Source organism: Bombus huntii, chromosome 5, assembly GCF_024542735.1.
Source record: "Bombus huntii isolate Logan2020A chromosome 5, iyBomHunt1.1, whole genome shotgun sequence".
Taxonomy (NCBI): domain Eukaryota; kingdom Metazoa; phylum Arthropoda; class Insecta; order Hymenoptera; family Apidae; genus Bombus; species Bombus huntii.
This window is the reverse complement of record NC_066242.1, coordinates 17,165,776-17,188,189: the sequence shown is the minus strand read 5'-3', so window position 1 is coordinate 17,188,189 and position 22,414 is coordinate 17,165,776. Positions and strand designations below refer to the sequence as shown.

Here is a 22,414-nt window from a genome sequence, read left to right as displayed (position 1 = left end):
TTTCGATAATCTTGTAAAAATTTGTACAGCTACTTTTGTTATCTTTTATTGTCAATGTATATTCATACGGGCATACATTTGCATACGTCGTATATCTTATAAACGAATAAAAGAACACATTTCGACAGTATTATCTTGTTAAAGAATTATCAACGAATAATTGGAAAATAAAATAAATATATAACATTTGGAAAAGCATTTAGGCGTGCTTTTAAAATTTATTATTAAATGTTACTGTAAAATCAAGGTAAGGTATATTCAGCTTAGGATTTATTATAACACTTATTAGGCTTATTACAAAAGTTTTCGATCAACGAACGACAAACAAGAAACCAGACAGAAAATGCATCAACATGATACGTAGTTGCAACAAATGATTTTACAATGAAGTTATGAAATTGTGTAATTACGTTCTAACATGTCAAACGATTTGTAGAAAAGTAGGCGAATAATTTTAAATGTACAAAGGAATGTCCAATTGTAACGAAACATTTTGCCCCATGAATAATAAAATTTTATCAAAAGATCGCAAAATGATTTGCTTTAACAATTACACCTGAAAATTAATAACAAGCGTATAATATTCGATATCTATATGAAAGTACACATTTATAGTATATACAAACAGATTCTATGTTGTTTCATTGTAATCGTATTTTATAACAAATAACGACGAATTAATTAAGATTTTACAATAATAAAAATAACGTATATTCAGTTATTTAAAGTATAATGTTCAAAATTAAAAATATCTTTCTCCTTTTTGGTTGTTTAAAAATGCTATTTTCGATCTAGGCTATGACGACAACAAACTACCATTCGTTACTTGCTATAGTTAATCACATCAAGCTATATCTAATATGCAGTATAAAAACGATCTAAGTACGTACTTACAATTTAAAAAATTCTCTGTTTTTCACGTTTCCTGTCGGACCTGATTTTCCATATCGAAATCGACAATTTTGTTCGTGATATTCCAGAACGTTGCAAAAATGTTCATTGAACCAGAAAGAAACGTTTATAGGACTTAAGAAATTATGCAGTATATGCGTGCTAATATTTATAATATCGGAAAGATTATTATTAGAAAAAAGAAACTCTAGTATTTAAGTTACATCTGGACAAATAACTTTGCTCAGTGAATATGCTTTCAAATATTTATAAGATTATTAACAAAGAAAATGTGCAAATGCGTCCAAGTATAAAATTACAATACCTTGCAAAATACAAATGCTTGCTACTTGACATAATCTGACATCAAGCATTTGACATTTTACAACACCTTTCGCGTGTATTAAATACAATTGATAATTTAATTTGCCAAACGTGTATCATTTGAAATTGATAATTTCGAGTTGAATAATATTCATATTTCGATGAATATGAATTATTGGATTGTTCATAGTCGACGAGACAGGAGACGCGTTAAACGCACTCTACCATTACTTATGGGATCGCCTAACGTAGCGAACGTGGACTAGGGAAGTAATTCCTCTTTTGTGAGAGCCCCTAATGCTCTGGCGGCCAATGCTCTGCTAACAGTCGCGGCTGTGTCCTCGATAATCGGGCTGGCGATATCCAGGACTAAGCGTGGATTCGAGTTGAAAAAGGTGGCCGCTGCGTCAGCTGAAAAGACGAAATTGCAGCGAAAGGTGAGAAAAAGAAGGGAAAGAGGGAAGATCGAAGAACGAAGGGGAAGTTGAACAAAAGCCTCGCAGATTGTGGTTGCCGGAGCAGATTTAAAGTTATCGAGCCAAAGAAAAGGAAGTATTTCATACTATTGAATTTCGATTGTTAGGAAGAATGTTATTATGTCTGTTTAACGGGAAATTTATGCAGAATTCACAATTGGCTTTTGTATTTGTATTTTCGTTTAAGCGATCATTCAAATTATCTTTAAGAAATATGGACAGATTTGGTATTACAGCGGTAGACGATTTTTTAAAAGAATGAAATTGCCTAGCGAATTAATCTCTTTTAACGAATTAAGCTCACCTTCCCTTCGTTTTTCGATTCGAGACGAAAGTTAAGTTACAGATTAAGCAGATAGTTACCAGCTACAGTGTGACTAGGGGGTGCTTTTAGTCTGATGTTTCCGTCTCCTACGCGAATCTTTGTCACCAGCTTATCGATCTCGATCCTTTGTATTCCGTTCTTATCGGTGACTTCTTTGCCTTGAGCGGTTACTTGCGCTTCCGTGCTAGCTGTAGCAATAAATCAATTCGATAGTACGAGAGGCGGAAATATTTAGATACTTAGATTCAGATACTCACTGAAGTTTCCTTTGAAACTACCAGCTCCATTCAATGGAAGTAACAGCAATCTTCCTTGTACATCGTAATCTCCGTTCACATGGACATGGGGCAGCTGAACTTTGAGACGAACCGACAGATCATTCGGATTGGCCTTCAAATCGCTAATAACGAAATTCGTTGCGCCGTACACGCGAATCTGGCTCATGTTCGCCTTGATCTTCAGCGAATCCAGGTTTCTATCCACCGTTAACGATGGTAGGAATAGAGGATCTAAGGCTGGCAACTTCAAAGACGGGATTCCCTTGGCCAGGTACGGCGTTATAGCGTTCAATTGCTGCACCACGCATCTGTCGTATTGCGGCAGGTCGAGCGCTCGTGGACAAGACTGCACACCAGGTGCTGCAAAGCAGATGTAATAGTGTAATTTTGGCCACGACGAAAAGTGAAACGTTTCTTCGCAATAGATGATATCGATGGAAGGTTTCTGAACGAAAGAATCTGGATTTTTTAAATATGGACGCTGTTACAGGGCATCCAAGTTTTTTCGTGGACGATAATTTGGCAGTTGATAATAATAGCAAATTGACAAGTTATAAATTATGTGCTTCTCCTTAACGATTTTATCATTTTTCGTTGAATAGGACAATCAGATAATTTATGAAATGTGTAAGAAATTTGTTTACAAAAATATGTCATTTGTTTCGTTATGAAAAATATTCGAATTACGTAAGGGAATCTGCTAAAGATCTCTTCTTTCTTGGAAATTAAATATTTGTGAACATGGATAGCGAAGTAAGAAAATGTTTGTTTTATATTATTACTTAGGAATTCAAATGATGTGCGTTCATCATATAAAACGTTTAATTAACAATTTCTTTAGATGCAATATGAAAACGTTTGCAGAAGAATGCGTCTAACCGGCGTGACATAGCAAAACTTCCTTTTACGTTGCGAAAGGGGTCCTGACATTCCAATCGGTGAAAAGCAACGACTCGCGTGTTTGTAGAACCTATAATTATTTTAGCTGGACGCAGCTTAAGCAATTTAAATGACCTACTTTCCTACCAGCTAACCAACGCAAACGCTTATTTTAATATCCAAGACGAATTCGATTAACCTCACTCATTGAACGATTAATCGGAAACACTGCGAACATTGTTATAAGTAACACGTCAAAAAGGCAAACGAAATTCTGCTCAACGTGCACTTATGTAAACGAAAATCGCATTAGACTTTAAGCCTCGCTACAATAAATAATATACATACATTATTAAACAGTTCAGTATCTATGTAATTACTTTTCATCTATTATTTCAGTTTCCGTGATATTTCCCATAAACTTTTTACCATACCGATAATAGTCGTCTATTATTAAACGTAACAAACAAAAAAAGCTCTCTCTTATAAATAATAAATAAATAATTGCTCCTACCAGATATAAATCGGTTTTGAAAAATGATCGCGTCTTTTTATATTTCTTATTCTACAAATTTCCTTTTGTCCACCACCAGATATAAATCGATTTTGCAGAATGATCGCGTCTTTTTATATTTTTTATTCTACAAATTTCCTTTTGTCCACCACCAGATATAAATCGATTTTGCAGAATGATCGCGTCTTTTTATAATTTTTATTCTACAAATTTTCTTTTGTCCACCACCAGATATAAATCGGCGTTGCAAAATGATCGCGTCTTTTTATATTTCTCATTCTACAAATTTTCTTTTGTCCACCACCAGATATAAATCGACGTTGCAAAATGATCGCGTCTTTTTATAATTTTTATTCTACAAATTTCCTTTCGTCCACCACCAGATATAAATCGATTTTGCAGAATGATCGCGTTTTTTTATAATTTTTATTCTACAAATTTCCTTTCGTCCACCACCAGATATAAATCGATTTTGCAGAATGATCGCGTCTTTTTATAATTTTTATTCTACAAATTTTCTTTTGTCCACCACCAGATATAAATCGACGTTGCAAAATGATCGCGTCTTTTTATATTTTTTATTCTACAAATTTTCTTTTGTCCACCACCAGATATAAATCGATTTTGCAAAATGATCGCGTCTTTTTATATTTCTTATTCTACAAATTTCCTTTTGTCCAACACCAGATATAAATCGATTTTGCAAAATGATCGCGTCTTTTTATACTTTTTATTCTATAAATTTTCTTTTGTCCACCACTGTACGAACGACGAACAATATATGCAACGCACTACGTGAAGAGTCTACGAACAACGTGCAAACCTTGGGCGACTGAACGATCAACGATGGTTGATGACCAAAGAGTCACGGTGAGCGTCTTTTTGCCAGTTGCTGCAGGCCAGGCTTAAAATCGAAAGTAAATAGACGTTCTGTAGAAAGTGAAATTACGTTGGCGAGCGTCCATGCTCTTTCTACGACCGTAAAGGCGAATTCTCAATGCTGAAGAGTCCGAAGGCAGGAGAGAAGAAAACACACGCGTTCGAGAAAGGATCGATCGATACAGGGGATCAACGGGATAGGCGCGGCGCCGCGTTGTTACTGATTGATAGATCGCCCATAGCTAGAAAGAGCGGACCGTTGTGGACGATTGATCGTTCTTCGAGAATGTCCTTACAATCTGCAGCCGGTCCGTTCGACCCGAATTTCTAAACGACCGATAAAAAGAGTTCCATCGTAAAACTCGAAGCATGAAGTTGAGAGTGAAACGAGGTGACAATAACGTTGATTGGGGCTAAGGGTTGGTTTAACAGTAGAATTACCGTTCCTTCATGCGTATCCCACCCTATTGCGTGTGATTACAACTCGAGAGATTCGTACGACAAAATTTGAGAAATATGTACAGTGACTTGCGAAAGTATTTTAATGCTTGGTAGAAAAAGTATTTTATGAAAATATTATATTTTGCCTTTTGTTTCTATTTTCTTATATTTTAACATTTAGCTCCCTTCTTATCTTTTTATTTTTATTTTCTATAAAACGTCGAATAAGGATCGTCTGAGATTTCGTATGTAAAATAATTTAATATTTTGGAATATTTTGATGACATTATTTTCAACCTTCCCCCTGTAGGAAATTTTTCGCGTTTCGTTTGGATATCCGCTACGTTGCTTCCTTGTTTCGCCAACGTTTTCTATTTTTATCGAGCAACAAAATTCATATACGCTCGAAAGTAAAAGACATTCGAAGAACAAAGTTTGATTTTGTTCTTTGAGCAATTTCTTTCGTCACGGTCGATTACATTCACGTCGAAAACCAGAACCGTCCAACACGTTCGTTACGTCACGCAACGTCATTTTACATGACGCACCTTTAACAGATGTTTACAGGCGTCAAGTTATAGCTACACAACATCGAAAGTTCTTCGAACGATAAATTTTTTAAATATCGCATCTCGCTTGTTCCATTTTTTTTCCCAAACGTCGTACGTATCTTATTGTTCTTTTTCTTCATTTTGTCGAAGCAATAAGAACTTAGCTACGTTACATCGTAAATAAAAAGGATTTAGTGGGGTAACTTTTTCAGGAACGTTTTAACACTGTTGGTAGAAGAAATTTTGTCTTATAAGTTTTACACTTTAGATCCGTAGTAATTAAACTGAAGACAGATTTACCAAAAGGCTTTGTAAAATATGTACTTACGTTTATAACATTTAAACTGACAATATACTTGTAAAATAAAAGTGGTACAAAAATACTTGAAGTACTTTAACCATACTACTTAACTACTTTATTAAACTACATATTTCGTGTTGCGACATAAACTACTCTAAGCAGGATATTCTCCTAAAGACGAACAATCTTAAATTATTTTATTTCTCAAAATGCTTGATATTCTTGTAAGATTCCCAGAAAATCCTCAAACTATGAGAAGTTAATTTTATTATGTACGTAAATACCTATCAATAACGAAGTCGAACCATGACAATAGTTACCATATTAGGAATCAATTTTCATTATTATCGTCCTTGAAACGTTTCTATACACGAGTCGTGGATAATCGCGTGCCCGTATCAACGTTTCAACACTGAGAAAGATCAGATCAACGTAGTAAAGGTATCATTGACGTTTCAGTTTACTCAGTCAGGACATGGCAAACGTTCTTCTTGGATGCAAGTTGTGTTAAACATCTTTCAAGTAACAGCTACGAAGTATCGCGACGTTTGGAATCAAGTAGCGTCTATTATGTTGCATTAGTAATTACCAAACCGCGGTTTTTTATCCAACTGTGCGAAATTCGAAGATGCGAAACTGTATAGAGCGTTCATAATATGCACGAAATGCTCCTTAGAACATCCAGTGGATGAAACATGTCATCGTTTCCCAAGATACAACGACGTTCGAACAAAACCAGATGCAAATGTTACTTCAAGTCCGTAACAGGATTCAGAGGCGTGAAGATGAAAATGGTACTCACGTAGTTCGGAAAAGGCAGCTCCGGTCCAGCTGGCAATCAGGAACAATCCGATCAAGAACGTCATCCTGTCGCTGGCCGGTGTCAGGAGGACGTGATTTATCTCCACCGATTGAAATTAGCGAGAGCGATATTGAAAATGCGTGCGATGGCCCGCGTTGCCTGGGTATATATCAACTAACGCCACTTTCTCCGACTGTATGCCGCCCCACTCGCCGTAATGGTGAATTTATCACGGTAGAATGCCTTCTTTTAACTCAGTCAGGGCCGTAGCCATGCACACCGTATTCCATTTGATAGAATTCGCGGTGCTTCTACGCGGAATCGCGCGAAGGTAGGTCAGGATTAGACGCAGAAGGTAACGACGAGGTAACGTGGGATTTTTCATTGTTTTCGCTCGATACCCTGTATATTTTCTTCTTCTTCGGTGAGAAAAATTAATAAGATGTTTCTCTATTTTTACTCGATAAAGTATATTCAGTGTTAATCTAGGTCTTGTTTTGTTTATTCTTGCAGCGGTGAATTTTTTAGTATTTTCTTTCCACTTCTATTCGTCAGAATAGTAGATATGAATGTTTACTATATCCGTTTAATAAAATATTTTGAATATCTTTATCTTTCCTTCAGATTGTATACTACCATTTATTATCATTAATTAATTTTATTTATTATTATTAATTGTTCTGGCAGAGTTTTTGGTATTTAGGCATTCCTGTTCCTTTTTATTTGCTTGGTCCCTTTCCTATGTTTCTATTACCGTGATATCGTAATTTGCGAGACCGTAATGGCAAGCTTTTAGTTTTTAATCCCGTGCTAAAAACATGGCGAGTGTTATCTTCTTCTTCTCTCTAGTCTTTCTTAGAAGAGTAAATTTCGTACAATATCTCTGATAAATAAAATCAATCGTTAACGATATAACCCTAATATTGAATTCAATTTTGTCAATTCAATTTTATCTTTATGTAAATAAAAAGCAACTTCCGTTCTTAAGTTTATCGTATCGCATTTTATGTTAAAAAAATAATATGGATTCAAGCTAATTGGATAATCTGCGCTTTGTCGATGTTATTTTCCTTCGTTGCATGCATTTGCATTTGTAATTGGCTATTATGTCAGATACGTGCAAAGAAAATAAAAGTCGGGCCATTGAAATTCGTGCAGTCGGACTTTGGTGAGGGTGTTCGAAGGATTTTCTCGCGAGCAGAGTGCTCGAGCGAATTTTTAACGTATTATACTGAATCGATTGATCGATTGATCTTATCAAGGTTCCTTATGATCAAAAAATTGCAAATAATTTTTGGAAATAGCATAATGAACACAATTGCCGAGTAACTCCGTAAATTAAATATTTATATATTGAATTGAATGTGTAACTAAAAGGATTTTGTTTGTGATTTGAATTAATCAGGGTTAATCGTTTAGTAATAGATTTTAATTTCGATCTACCATTGTTGAAAGATTCAATAGCGAATGAAAAAATTAATTGGTACGTCGAGAATGAATTATATGATTAACGCACGTTGCACAATTGTCACAAGCTTCCCTGTGGCCAACTTTTGGAAAGTAAAACTCATTAATTATTTAAAAGACTTGTCATGTTTAGGCTATAAATTCCAAAGTAATCGATTTTACATTTATATAATATCATGCTTACGATAATACAGTCGAATCGACTGTAGAAAGTAGTAATGTCTCGCGCTAAAAATCGTCGAATTACTCTCGGTTAATAATTTACCTCTGTAAAACATGCTAAGTATATAATAAGTAATATATAGTAAGCAGGCGATATACGTTTATAATATATTCGTAGAGAGAAGAAACATACCGACTTGACAGATATTTTTAATTGATATTCATAGCACAAAAGAGTGTTTACTGTAAGCCAGTTTGTGTAAATTTTGTTAAAATAAGTGGGACATAGCTGAAAAAATTGAAAATATAAGAAACTTAATCCTTTTCTGTAAGGGAAATTTAAGAAATTATACTCTGTTTATAAAAATACTGATTTGTCTAGTTATAAAGAACGTATTCTGTATGTTTAAAAATTAATTTCTGCTATCTATAAACAAATACGTTTGTCCATAAATAAATGTAGGTAATCATAAAGTGATTGGAAAGAAAAATTCTCTGATAACAATCCTCTAATAAAATAAAATGGATAAAATAATAGCAAGTAAAATTCTCACTAAATTATAATCCATCAAACACCGGAATTCTAATTTGAATGTTTTTTGCATCAAGTAATTTCTTCCGTCAATTACGGTTTCCTTTAGCGGCATCCTCCCATCGCAATAATTTCTCTCGCAACTGACCAAGAATCGCGATAATAATTCTCCTTGCAATGATTCGTCGTTAATCTAACAATCGTTGCGTCCTTGTCGCAAATTCCGCCTAATATTTCGTGTAATAATTCGTAATTTCGAAAGAGTAGGATAAAAGATAATAGTTCGAGCAAACGATTGTTCGAGAAAGATGTTATCGTTGGGTGTGAAACGATGGAAAAATTTCGAGTGCTTTCCTAAGCTTTTGCAATAGTTGGCACGCAAACCCTTGCCACATTTAGGTCAGAAATATCGTGAATCACTTTATGCGATGTTTTGCAGAAAGTTCCAGACGTAAAACTATTAATTATCTTTTTCTGTTAATGCTAATCGTGAAGTGACGCAAACCTTCTGTGTTTCGGATTGTTGAAACAGAATTTCCTTCTTTTTCAGACGCAATGGAATCCTTCGGCGTTGAAAGTTTCCTAACTATTTTTTTCATCCGTTCTATCGAAAATATATCGTAGAAATTTGACATTATTTTAACGATGTGTTTATTCCCTTGGTAATAAATTTCCTTCGCCAATATGTAACGTTGTTCGAAGGAGAAATTATTATTTTAAAAAATATAGTTTCATGTCTGGTATAAAATAAAATCAACAGACTGACAGATAGAAATAGATTGTAACGAACAATTTACAGGCTGTGAAAAATATATTAAACTTATTGCCTAGATAAATCTTTTTATTTCGCATCTTAAATCTCCAATACGTTAGAAGATTCTTACATATCAATATGTGTATACATATATACTATAATATTAGTACATTTATGTATTCTTATGCATGAATTATTTCTACAATTATTATATGCATTTTGTTAAGAGTATATATTTCTATTTCGTGATATAAATTCTACATTTCCTTTACTTTATCATTATTATCGTTATTATACATAACGGTGTAACCATTTTCCGTAATTCAGTTCTAACTTTATAGCATATTCTCCATATAAATATTATCTATATTAATGGTATTAACCCTTCCATCCTGAAAAATAGCTCTTAGCTGTATATTGCACAATCTAAGTTAAATCGTTGTGCGATCAATAAATGCAGAGGCCACTGTCTTGGTACGCGTTACATTTAATTCATTCTTTTTTACATCGTTCGTGTTCCATTGTTCAAATACCTAACGATCTAACGATCTACATCTCTGTATAACGCATAATTGCTATGGTCGACCAATGGTCGACACGGTTTTGACCAGCGATCAAAAAGAGAAGAAAAGTTTGAAAAAATTTAACACGTATAACGCGTGCCACGTTCTAATGCAATTACTTCTCTCTCGAAAGGAAACCATTTCCAAGTCCTTGAATATTATATTTCCATTTTAACGCTAAAACTACGAAACTAAGGAGAAACGACTAATTCGTGATCTTCAGAAATTTTATAAATTTGCTACGGTGCGTCTTTTGAAGATTCCAACGATAATTTAATTTTTTGTATACTACTGGTATTTTACTCTTTATATTATCAAGCGTCACGCTAGTGTTTCTTGCGTTAAAAGGTCGAAAAACGTAGCCATCTTTTCTTTCGATTTACAGCATTGCAAGAATCAATAGCTAATCGATATTACTTCGCGTTATTCAACTATGCGTCATAATGAAAGCGTCGAAACATTATTTACCACCTACCATACCCTAATTACATGTAATAATTCTCAGCAACGACATTCTAATATTCTGCTAAAAATGATATTGATATTCTAAAGCTAACAGCATAACACTAAAACCGATGTTTCCATCGATATCTAATTCTAAGGAAAATTACGAAATGCAGAGCAACGATAAGATTGCACGATCGATTAAAAAACGAAAAGCGTAAAGAAAAATCGCTGCAGCCTCCAGATTTTATGAAATTTCTACACGTTTCACAACTACTTTCCCCGAGTCGATGAACGTTATTGCAACTCGCTGAATTTCCCAAATGCGATTATGTAAAATCCGACGGATCCCAACTGGTTTGGCGATGGTGCCGCGTATGGTGTAAACGGCACGTAACGTTCGGGAACCCGTTTGCAAATCGCGCCACTGCAATCACACGGTGACACAACTCGGGGAACGTGATCGGCTACGCAGAGGAGTTTCCGGTTTCTGCGGCTAAAGGTCGTGAGATAACGCGTGTACCGGATCGTTTCCATATTGAACGAGCTGACAGTTTTATTTTTTAGCAACGAAGGGACAAATGATTTAGCAGTCTAAGTACAAATTCTACAAACTAAGCTAGATTGACTTGTGGTATATGAATTGTAAGGTATTTCTAATACGCGTATGTAATGTAAAACATGTGTGTCATAAATATATGTATAAACTTGAATATAACGTTAAAACACGAGCTACGTTGTAGAAGATAAAATAGAATATAACGTTACTAATAAATTAATCGGTTCTGTAACTATGAACAGAAACAAATAAATAAGTAAATAAATAGAAGCATGCATTTTATTGATTAATATTTCAAACGATTATTTAAGAAACCTAACGTTGAAGGAAATGAAAATATTTGCCTAAGTGAAGTCTAAAAATCTTTCGGTAATTCAATGTTAAAAATTCAGAGGAAATTCCTTAAACCTGTGCTATCTTTTTGAACCTGTGTGTGCTTTTTCTATTTTCTTTTTTTTTTTTTTTTTTTGTTTTTGATGCAATCATCTTGAAACAATTGTTTTGAGCATTATGCGTCAACGTACTTTATACGATATAAGCCTGTGAGAATTGCAAAAGTCCAATTGAACGGTAGAATGTCCTCGACGCCACTTTAATTGACCGGAAGGTTTTTGTACATCCTATAAATCATCGCGTCCGCCGTTTTGTCGTTGAGGGCCTTGGTAGCCAGGTCATCGGCAAGCATGGCGGCTACCGCTTCTGCAGCCATCAAACCTATGGTCGAAAGTCAATCGTGAATCTATGATTAAGCGAGTTAATACATTGGATGTCGCGCATGGATGGTCATGGGGTGCATTAAGACGTCCACTGAAAGTGGACACACTTTTACTTCGCTCGATCGATGTCAATACACCCAACTACTTTTACTTTCTTTCATTGTTTCCTAGTAACGTGCGCGAAACGTGCATTTCTTTCGATAGCGAGCGAAATAATGCATCGCGACAACGGAATTAGTGAAATCAATTAGTTTTCGTGGAATAATTGATCCATAATAATTATGAAAATGTTTGTCGAATATTTATACAAGCTATTTTTTATGCATCTATAGGAGATTTAATGATATAGCCCATAGAAAGCACATGATATGGGAAACTATATAAAATATCTAAATTAAAGTGTTGATCGTAATATCTAAAGTGTGCAACAAATTCGTCTTTAGGTTCCTTACGTATATGTCGATCTGTTTTCTCTAAGACTACTAATTTGCATAATTGTCCACAGGCTACGTACGAAAGATTATAAGGATATTTTTAATAATTAGACGCGAAGATGTTTGTGAATTTGTGAATTTATGGAAATTTAAAGATTTGTTAATTGTTAAAAAGAATCCAATGAACGTATTTTCGCGTTGATTCTTTTCAAAGGAAACGTTTTTCTTTCTATGATTCTCATATTTTATGTAATTACACGCATGCCTGCCACGTTCCACGATTTTAACATGCAGCATACATCATCGATCGTCGATATTCAACCGCAACTTTTTAAATCCATTCACGTCGCTTTTCTCTATAAAATTCCACATTTTCCGGCGTTTTTCACGTCGCCTGCTAATTAAGGAAGAATACCGGTTCTATGACGTAACGAGGACAAATGAAAAGCTTTTACATAATGTCCCGTAATTGCTTTGTTCCCACCGTTTGCCACTTACAGACGAAATAAATATTTCCTCAAGTACGTAATATGTCATTGTTATTAACTCCATCTTTGATCTAATAATCATTTTTAATCAATAATTTGTAGCAATAATTTTTTAACGACCAATTTTATTTCTACTTTTGCATTATGCAGGGTGGTTGGTAACTGGTGGTACAAGCGGAAAGGGGGTGATTCTACGCGAAAAAAGAAGTCGAAAATATAGAATAAAAATTTTTTTTTTTAATTTTTTTAATTTTTTTTAAAATCTACAGTGAGATTCGTTATAACGAGACGTGCACGCGTACCGAGCGAAAATTCAAAGTCGATTTTTTCGAAAACAAAGCATCGAACGAAAAATTTGTATTCTATATTTTCGACTTCTTTTTTCGCGTAGAATCACCCCCTTTCCGCTTCTACCAGTTACCAACCACCCTGTATATTCACTTCGAGTTGAAATTTTATTTGTAACGCGTTATGTTTTCGTGGCTGCTTTACACATAGCTTTTCAACGCTTTGAAAGATTAAAATCTCCTTTCAAAGAAATACTATATTTAGTATGACATGTTAATATATATATTGTGTGAGTCAGATTTAATTAGAAGAGTCAATGATTAAAGAATATATATAAATAACACAAAAAACTCACTGTGACTTAGAATGGACTTTACCGGTCCCTCTTCGTTCATTCCTTGAAGAGAGACATTTTGCTTCCTGGAATTCAATTTGCTTCTTGCTGCACGAACAATTAACGCATCCTGTCCACTGGCTTTTTTCAATTCGATCGTGAAGTCGCCAACAACATCGGCTGCATTCGTTCAAATCAACAAATATTATTTTAAAAATATCGACTAACTTTTATAATTATTCTTCTCTGTTTAGAATAGTTCTTTTAATTCTTTCTCGATCTTTAACCTTATTGTCATTCTCTTTGTAACTATAAATTTCCTATCATAAAACTTTTCTTTTCGCGACAAAATTTCCATCATAAGTAAAAATATTACGCACTAGGAGAAAGTAACAATCAAGAACCAACACTTTTTTCCCGCAGCCAATAAACTTGACACAAAGAACACACTCACTGAAGTTGCCATTCAGCTGCCCGTTTCCTCTCACTAGTTCCTGGCCAACTTTACCCATCAGATGATAATCGGATTTCACGCGAAGCAGGGGAATTCTGATTTTCATAATGACGTGCATAACATCATCCTTGGAAATCGGTAGAAAAGAAATTGAAAGATAATTAGAAACCTTACCGAGAATAATAATAAATAGAATAATAAATAGAATAACAGAATTCGGTAGACTAATAATATAGATTAATTATTTCAAATAAGAAAGGAGAAAAGTGACCATGTCGATTTGAAAATCCGTGAGAAATTCTTCTCAAGTTCTAACGAACGACAAAAAAAAAAAAAAAGAAAAAAGGAAAATAACTCCATAACTAAAACAAGTAGAGATACGAATTGCACACTAAGAAGAACATAGTGCGTACTTACATCGGTATCATTGCCTCTATGAGCGCGCTTGTATCTAGCCCCTTGAGCAAGTTTCTCTTCCCCAGGATTCTTTCGATCCATTCCACCATAATGATAGACCAATTGCATCCCTTCTTCGAAGTATCCTTGCTTCTCCTGATAGTTTTTCGCGTATCTAGACAAACCATCCAATCTCTTCGCCTCTATGGCCGCCTTAACCGCGTCGTTCCTCTTCGTCAAGGATTCTCCCTCGGTACAGTTGCGACTAATAACCCGTTTATTCTCGAGGATATCCTGTTTACATCGGTTAACTACTTTACCGCAGCTTAGCAACAAGATGAAGGTATATATATACAGCAATATCTATTTATAATAGTAAATTGCTATTATGGTGTTTACGAATAACGAGGTTGACGTTAAATTGTTGGTTCGAGTACCTGCTAATTTTCTGATGATTAAATGCTGACTCTGACAAAGGTACGCATTATTGCCTCTTTCTAAAGTTTTTTCGATCAGCTTCCCGGAAAGAAAATTTTAGGATTTCACGGAGTTTAAAAGTTTGTCTGGCGGTTTATTTCAGAAATTTTGCTGTTCTTAACATTTTAAGAATTTTCTATTTCTTAGGAACTTTTAATGCCTCCGTAGGATTTTTCAAAATGTTCTGCAAATTACATTCGAGAGTTTCTCGATACCGTTTCTAAGATTTCCCGCGCAACTTTTAAAAATTTCCATACAATCTTTCTAAAAAATTATTATACGTTTTCATAGATTTCTGGCTGGATTTTTAACGTATTAAAAAAATTCGTTTCATCGTGATGGTAATTTTACTTATTTACAAGACGTTGGTCCTAACATAATCGCAAGAAAAATAATTCTACAATTCTATCTACTATCTCAAATTAACGTATCTGCGACAGTAGGTTCACACGTATCTTCGAACGCTGCTATTTAATGTAGAATTGTTATACTATCTCTCTGCCTAATCGCATTAGTATAGCGGCGCACTATTTATTAAATACCAGGAAGTTATAGAAAAATGAATGTTATCCCTTTTTATTTTACTTTCTAGCGGAAACTCGCAACATCAAAAGCAGGAAGAGGAGTCGATTAACTTACAGGAAACACGTAGGAAAATTGTTATCATCGACTTTTCTACGAAATTAGCAAATCAAACATCTCCTCTTCGAAAGAACATTACAAAAATCTTCGTTCCCTCAACGAGTAAAATTATTTCGTTACCTTTGAAGCATCCTTCGTACCAAACACTCTTGCATCCCCCTTAGATTTCATTCTGTCGTTCCCAAAACGTCTCACGCCGCCATTACGGTTCTCATCTGCGTAAACTATATCGATATAACCTGGTTGTTCCTCTAGACGTTTCGATTCTCTGCCATACGCCTGTTCTCTGCTAATCTGTCCAGGAACAAACCTCTGACCAGTCACCGTACTCTCCACGTTCTCCGATGCCGAAGTCTCAACATCCTCGTGACGTTCCTCGGTTCTTCCCCTGGCGAAATTCTCTCTTCTATAACTCTGTCTGCCGTGTTCTTTGTTCCGACCATCGTAAGCACCCGATCTGGATCTATCGTAATCCTGTTTCTGCTCAGAATTCTTCGAGTTGAAACCAGAATTGATTGCGCTCATCGCGTAAATCATTTGAACGTCCGAAGGATACCTCAAGTTCTCTATAATTCGACTGGTGTCCGATTTTGAGAGAACCTTTGCGTCTTCCATGCTGTAAGTCCCAAATCCAGATTCTCGATGCAGTTTGTGATTACTCTGAGGGCGATCAGTCGCTGGTTCCTTCATCTTCTCCGCTTGAATCTTCATCAAGAAGGGATCGTATTGTCTGAGTCTTTCGAAACGACTCTCTTGCTCCCTGGCACTAGCCACGAACTTGTTCTCTTGATTAGTGGCAGAGACAATAGCCTCGAAGCTTTCGTTTTGTTCCTTAGGTTCCTTGATCAATGTATGGAATCTGTATCTGATGGAGTCCAGATCTCTCAGGTCGCTGTAGCTCACGTAGCCAGCTTCTAGCTCGCTGAGGTTCGATTTCAATCGGCCTCGAGCTATGTGGATGCTGTCCAGTGTGGATTCGTTTAGTCCAGTGATCTCCACGTTCCGAAGAATTATTCTGTAGCTGGTATTTCCTTCGGATTGATCCACTTTGATTACCGGCACCTTTAGTGGATCTAGCTTGCCAGCTTTAGAGAATCCTCCTGATAAAAGCTTCGTCCACAGTTGTTGAGACATCTCTAGCAAGGACCCCTGACAGTTAGCCAGGGTCAGCAGACCCAGAGCAAGGAATATGACAGCTACAACCTTCGTCATCGCGTGTATTTATTTCTTGAACCCTTGCTCGCTACCGTAGATTCAGTTCTTTAGCGCTCGAGTACTTCTAAGTATCTTTAAATACTATTTTTGAAATATCTCGATCGAATATTTCGAAATAGCTGTTCAGAAGTAAAGAATCTTCAAAAGAAGTGCACCAAAGTATCATAGGTGTTTTATATTATAACATTTCTAAGTGTTACGATTGAACGTTTAGAATCTCATTGCTGAAGAATCAGAAGTCTTCGGACAAGTTTCTATTCCACGCTTTTCATCTCCCAGACGTAGATAGGCTTAAACACCAAGAGAACAACGATGGCAACCACGATGAAGACCAGAAGGAAGCAGAAGAGGGCGGCGCACATCAACACTTTGGCACCTGGACCGATGATTCGTTCTTCTTCCAGGCTGTTCTCGATTAATCCAAGACTAATGTCGAGTCGACAAGATCCTTCACGATCATTACTATCACTGGTTAGTGTCGTTCGACGTTTGTCCCTAAGGCGTGTGCTCGTGCAAAAGCGGCGATCGCGAGTGGATGATGCGTTTTATACAGCATCGTGGAAGGGCATCGGATCTGGGCCATGGACCACTCTGATTCTTCTGATACTCGTTAACTAGGCGTTCTTTCTAGTTGTCTATACAACTTCTTTTCTTTCTTCCTCTAGCGACTTGAACATCGCGTTTCGCCCTCGATGCGACGTAATAGGGGGCAAGGTCCTTCCCCGACCTTAAGTGGAAGACATTATGGCCGCAAATAGCGCACCACCGGAGTTGTTCGCTGTTGCGTAATAGCTTGTTCTTAAATGTACATCGCAGTATGTGGTAGCTGCGACATGACGCTTAATGGGGAGCGTAGTTGTGCTTTGTTCGATGATTCGGTGGGAAGGTTGGGAAAAATGTGGGGGGAAAATGGGGAGGTGCGACGAACTTGGTTTTTGGGTGAAGGTGAGGCTAAGTTTTATTATAAAAATATCGTTGAAGGTTTCCTTCGGATTTTTTATTTAGATTCGAACATGCTGATCCATTTTCGTGTGTTTTGTTACGCCTCGATGAAAATTTGTTAGATTTAGGTATTTTTACGTGCCCGATGTAACAATCGTATTATTATCACAAAGAAATAATGGTCAAATAAAAATGTATCTTATTATTTCAAGTCGGTGTAAAAGCTTGGTATTTTGATGGAAAATTCATATCCGATTAAAAACACTCGCAAGGGAACGTTCGTTAGGAAGATTCGGAACAATATCTTTCAGTTTCTCGAGTCAATGAATTAACTTGCGAGGAAATTCCTTCACGAAGGAATGACAAGTGCGATAAAATTGACGCAAGACAAATATCAGAACATTAAATTGCGTAACCCGTAAAAGGAACTGCAGGTGTAATAGAAATGACGATGTCAGCGGATTGGCAATCAATAACACGTTGGCAATTTTCGATGGCACAAAATTATTTCGCGATCGAACACCGTCGTGACAACAACAATGCGGTTCTACGGATTTTTCTTAATACTTTTGGTGACAAGTCGCTCGTCGATTTCTTTACTTGTTCCAGAAATCCGTAAGTACCCTATTTTTCTCGTAAATGTCGCTACGCGATTTCTACTGTATCTTCTTTTTTTTTCATTCTATCTAAACGCAATATTTGAAATAATATTTACATTATTTGACCGAAACTATATATTGTCTAAGATTAATCCAGTGTAATTTTATTCGACGAAGCAATTTATAGGAATATTTTAAATTAAAATGAAATATTTGCTTCTTAAATATTTCGCTGCTATATGACACAACGACATATTGTCAGGATAGATTCTTAAAACACCCGGTATGCAGACGTTATCATTGCAAACTGGAACACTAGCATTTAATTCACGATGAATCGTATAGAAAATCATGCGATCTAATTGTACAAAGAATTCAGGTCTAACTTGAATTCTGGACGAGATCGAAGGCTAATAAACAGCGAACATAATACTTGGATTTTTCTTCTAACGAAGTGAAAACACCTACTTTATTTACAATCGATGAAAATGAAATGTTTCGTGCGAATTTTTATATAAAGTATAATTCGTATCGTTTCTTTTTCGGACATTTTATACGAGTAACGGATAAGAACGAAGTATTTAACGAATAAGACATCGAATTTTATTTTTCATTTTGAATCAACGAAATAAAACAATGTGCTTCCTTTTTAGCATCGTTCTTGAAGATATGTCATCAAAGTGATCCATTCCTCGACGATTGTATAATGCAAAGTGTCGTTTCCTTGAAACCGTATTTAAAAAATGGAATAACAGCTCTTGGGATTCCAACGTGTGAACCGCTTCGCTTAGAAGAAATCCAAATTGACCAAAGTTCCGGGCCAATCTATATTCACGCGAGGTATAACAACGTGTCCATTTATGGTGGCACTAACTTCGTACCTAAGAGCATCAGGTATGTCCTTGAATTTCAATCAATATCTCTATGTATTTTTCTTCCTTTCTATAACTCACACGTCGCTCGAAATACGTACAATATATTGGGTTGGCATCTAAGTGATTTTGTCAGTTTCACCTATTGATAAAATCCGCAATCGCTTAATTGCCAATACAATGGTTTGCAATTCCTTGTATATCGATTTGTCGGGCTTTGATCATTCGTCGGTGAACTTCGTATATTCCGAAATATTTAATCGCAATAATTTTCGTCGTATCTTTCGCCTGTACTGTATCATACCTGGATTAATGAAAAACTAACGAACCATGCGTCGTTAATCCTCTAGGAAATTAAAAGAACAAAAAATAATAATAAATATATATATGTAATGATAATAAAAATAAACCATTTTCTTAAAAAATGATCTCGTAATCTTAGGTATTTAGATTAACTCTACGAATAATATCTTTTTACCAGCTTCGACTTAAACAAAAATGTAGTACACCTGGAACTCTACATTCCACGACTGGAAATGGTAGCGAATTACATCATGGATGGTAGAATTATAATGCTACCAATCACAGGAAATGGTATCGGATACGGAAACTTCACAGACATCGATGCCATTGTCGCTCTACAGTTGGAACGTTATCGTAACGAGAGAACAGGGTTGATTCATCAGAAGGTGGAGGACATTTATGTCGATTTTGAGATCGGCCATGCCACTGTACGCTTAGATAATTTGTTCAACGGCGACGAAACGCTTTCAGCCGCCATGAATCTTTTCTTGAACGAGAACTGGAGCACGGTGATAACGGAGATAAGGCCGAAATTGGAGGAGACCGTTGCCATGTTGGTCACGAATTTCACGAATAAGATTTTCTCGGTGTTTCCGGAGGATGTATTATTGCCACCTTGAAGTAAAATATTATATATTTTTTTTTCTCTCCTGTAAACACGTTAACGCGATGTATCGATTGATTTTGTAAGTTTTTCTAGATTTTTATATCTTGTTTTTAAATACTGTTTTCGAAGTTGTTATAAAATTACAAATTGCAGTTATTTCTATTTTCTCTTAAAAATTTCTAAACATTTTTTCAAGATAGTTTCCAGATTTCTTTCAACGTTTCTCTAATTATTTGAAAATACGTAATTAGTATTCGATAATTAATTTTACAGTTTCCTACAACTCACGAGCCTAAACGAAGATAACCGCACGACGAGTGTGTAAATCGTAGAACAGCATTGTAGGCGCTAATAAAAGTCCTCGCTCAGTTTTATACCGAAAGTAAATCGTTATATCATATTCCTTGTATTCTTATTAGAATTCTATAATAAATGGGAAATAAAACTATCTAGTTTCCAGATTATAAATTTTCTTACTTCGAAACTTCAGTTTTTGAAAAATATATTAACAGTAGATTCTCAAATGGTGTCAAAAAATAAAAGCAATCACACGTGTACAATATTATTTTAGTACACGATAAATAAGACTTGGATGTTGATATTTTTGATTAATTTACGATTGAATTTTATAACAATATAAGTTCAGTTAACTTATATTTGTTATTTCAGGAATTTAAATAGATTCATATGCATGGTTTTATAAATATGAACAAGGCTCTTTCTTTAAATAATGTTTTACCCGCAGCAGATTCGAATTACAAATCAAGGGTCGTAATTCTTTGCTGCTCAACTATTGTCGTGAAGTAATGATACTATTGCGAAAGACGCTACGAAGAAATTAAAGACTGAGAAATCAACGGGTCTGTTGATGTAATTTTAGGTCAGCTAATCGGTTGCTTTTAAAAATTATTAATTTACGAGACATTTATATTATCCTGTTTCCTTTCAGCGTTAATCATTGCCATTGGTATTACCGAAAAGATCCTAACTGCGCGAATGATTATGTGCGTGAAAACTGTTTTTGTTGCTGCAATGTTCCAATGCATTTGCTTCGTTTTCTTTGCTTGAGATAAGAAATTATTTAAAAGATTCAGAGATTAAAAAAATTAAGAAAAACAATGTTTTATAAAACTTTTATTTTATTTAATAACGTTTACAAAATATTGATTTTTCTAAGCAGTCCACAAGAATGAGTAATTTCCTTTGCAATTATGTACCGGTGTCGCAAGAAAATAGCCTTTAAAAGCCTTTCGTTCATCTTCGCGAAAGTATGTATAGTCACGTTCAAGCCAATGTACCTCAGCCGACTACAACGTAACGCATTCGTAAATGATTCCCGGTGGGAGTTTGCATATATTCCGAAACACCTTCGCAATTCTGATAATACGTTTGACATTTTCAATAATCGATGTGCGATGGTACTGCCAAACAATGGTCGAAACAATTTCATGAATATCACAGGATATAGTGTACTCGTTATCGCAATTGTACAGTTGAATAATTGTTACGAGATCTGTTTGCATTTAATTTAATCATTGGTGATAGATAATTGATACTCCTGTCTTCTTGTCTATGATAATTTTCTGTCGAATTTGAAATTTGTAATTTTTCTTCTATTTTATAATTTGTAATTTCTGTTGAAATTTGTAATTTTTTATTATTACCATTGCTCGTTTTGTTACAAGTTTTAATCTGTCGCTTATATCACATACTTACACTTAGAAACTTTAGAAAAATTATTATGAAGATTTTCCATATCCTTCTCAATGTTCCTTATTTCCAATTGCGGAACTGCTCTTTCATTTCTAAAGTATTTATGTACATTTATAAGAATCTCGTATTACAAAGCATTGATGTCGACATTTGGTTTCTTACGAGTTACAAATTGGGCAACAGCGACAAGTTCTTTCGGAATTTCTTCAAACACCGTGAAACATCCGAAAGTTTCAAGGTGCCTAAGCGACTAGTTGGATCATTAAAACCGGAATAGGTTCGTGAAATATTTACTCATATAACGCCTGTGTTTTCCTTTGTTAAAAGTAGAGAATTCAAGGAACTAAATCATCGTTATTTTGTTTCTGATATTTGAAAGGAAAAATTGTTTAATATTTTCTTAATATTTTTATACCAAAGATATTTGCTTAAAAATGTATCTAAATAATTTAAATTATCTAAACTAACGAAAATCGATAATTAATTTAATGAATTAAATAAAAGACCGTGTTCACTAGTGGGGTATTTAAAAATATAATAATTAAATTCTTCCAATTTTTCAAGCAAAATCTTACATTTTCTAGCGGTAAGTATATGCATTTAAGGCAGATTCGTAAAGTAAAAAATTAAGTTATTTCTTTGTAACATCTCTATCTACGCAATTTAATTAAATTTAATTAAAGATCATACGTGAAATATGAATTTCTGATCGTGAACTTTTGAAAATAAATTGCAGACTTGGGTATATATTTATTCTATCAGATTGAAAGAAGTCTTGCAAAATGTAGCTTT

General features: G+C 35.0%; 3 protein-coding genes across 4 annotated transcripts; 1 reads left to right on the top strand and 2 right to left on the bottom strand.

Annotated features, from left to right (window-relative positions):
- Position 1: 1 nt before the first annotated feature.
- On the bottom strand, positions 2-7,643 carry LOC126866068 (circadian clock-controlled protein daywake-like). Its single transcript, XM_050619174.1, has 4 exons — positions 6,662-7,643; positions 2,274-2,654; positions 2,055-2,204; positions 2-1,626 (listed from the first exon to the last, which is right to left on the bottom strand). Exons 1-4 carry the CDS (start codon positions 6,723-6,725, stop codon positions 1,478-1,480), a joined length of 744 nt encoding a protein of 247 aa, XP_050475131.1. The 5' UTR covers positions 6,726-7,643; the 3' UTR covers positions 2-1,477.
- Positions 7,644-11,579: 3,936 nt separating this feature from the next.
- On the bottom strand, positions 11,580-16,592 carry LOC126866018 (uncharacterized). Its single transcript, XM_050619052.1, has 5 exons — positions 15,492-16,592; positions 14,274-14,546; positions 13,857-13,983; positions 13,424-13,582; positions 11,580-11,856 (listed from the first exon to the last, which is right to left on the bottom strand). The coding sequence occupies exons 1-5, from the start codon at positions 16,581-16,583 to the stop codon at positions 11,735-11,737; spliced, it is 1,773 nt and encodes a 590-aa protein (XP_050475009.1). The 5' UTR covers positions 16,584-16,592; the 3' UTR covers positions 11,580-11,734.
- Positions 16,593-18,057: 1,465 nt separating this feature from the next.
- On the top strand, positions 18,058-20,357 carry LOC126866045 (protein takeout-like). Of its 2 annotated transcripts, XR_007689761.1 has the most exons (4): positions 18,058-18,143; positions 18,781-19,021; positions 19,481-19,988; positions 20,183-20,357. XR_007689761.1 is itself a non-coding variant. In XM_050619130.1 (3 exons), exons 1-3 carry the CDS (start codon positions 18,068-18,070, stop codon positions 19,920-19,922), a joined length of 759 nt encoding a protein of 252 aa, XP_050475087.1. In that variant the 5' UTR covers positions 18,058-18,067; the 3' UTR covers positions 19,923-20,357. The 2 variants fall into 2 exon arrangements, 1 of the variants encoding a protein (XP_050475087.1); XM_050619130.1 differs by having other exon boundaries at positions 19,481-20,357.
- The last annotated feature ends 2,057 nt before the right edge of the window (positions 20,358-22,414 follow it).

What these genes read in the sequence shown, in the direction of transcription:
- LOC126866068 (XM_050619174.1), bottom strand. Translation starts at nt 6,725, where the DNA reads ATGACGTTCTTGATCGGATTGTTCCTGATTGCCAGCTGGACCGGAGCT. An exon ending in AGCTGCCTTTTCCGAACTAC is followed by an intron (nt 2,655 to 6,661) that starts GTGAGTACCATT and finishes TCTGCTTTGCAG; the next exon opens with CACCTGGTGTGCAGTCTTGT. An exon ending in TAGTTTCAAAGGAAACTTCA is followed by an intron (nt 2,205 to 2,273) that starts GTGAGTATCTGA and finishes TTATTGCTACAG; the next exon opens with CTAGCACGGAAGCGCAAGTA.
- LOC126866018 (XM_050619052.1), bottom strand. Translation starts at nt 16,583, where the DNA reads ATGACGAAGGTTGTAGCTGTCATATTCCTTGCTCTGGGTCTGCTGACC. An exon ending in GTACGAAGGATGCTTCAAAG is followed by an intron (nt 14,547 to 15,491) that starts GTAACGAAATAA and finishes CGATGTAAACAG; the next exon opens with GATATCCTCGAGAATAAACG. An exon ending in GCAGCTGAATGGCAACTTCA is followed by an intron (nt 13,583 to 13,856) that starts GTGAGTGTGTTC and finishes GAACGAATGCAG; the next exon opens with CCGATGTTGTTGGCGACTTC.
- LOC126866045 (XM_050619130.1), top strand. Translation starts at nt 18,068, where the DNA reads ATGCGGTTCTACGGATTTTTCTTAATACTTTTGGTGACAAGTCGCTCG. An exon ending in TTTACTTGTTCCAGAAATCC is followed by an intron (nt 18,144 to 18,780) that starts GTAAGTACCCTA and finishes CTTCCTTTTTAG; the next exon opens with CATCGTTCTTGAAGATATGT. An exon ending in TTCGTACCTAAGAGCATCAG is followed by an intron (nt 19,022 to 19,480) that starts GTATGTCCTTGA and finishes TCTTTTTACCAG; the next exon opens with CTTCGACTTAAACAAAAATG.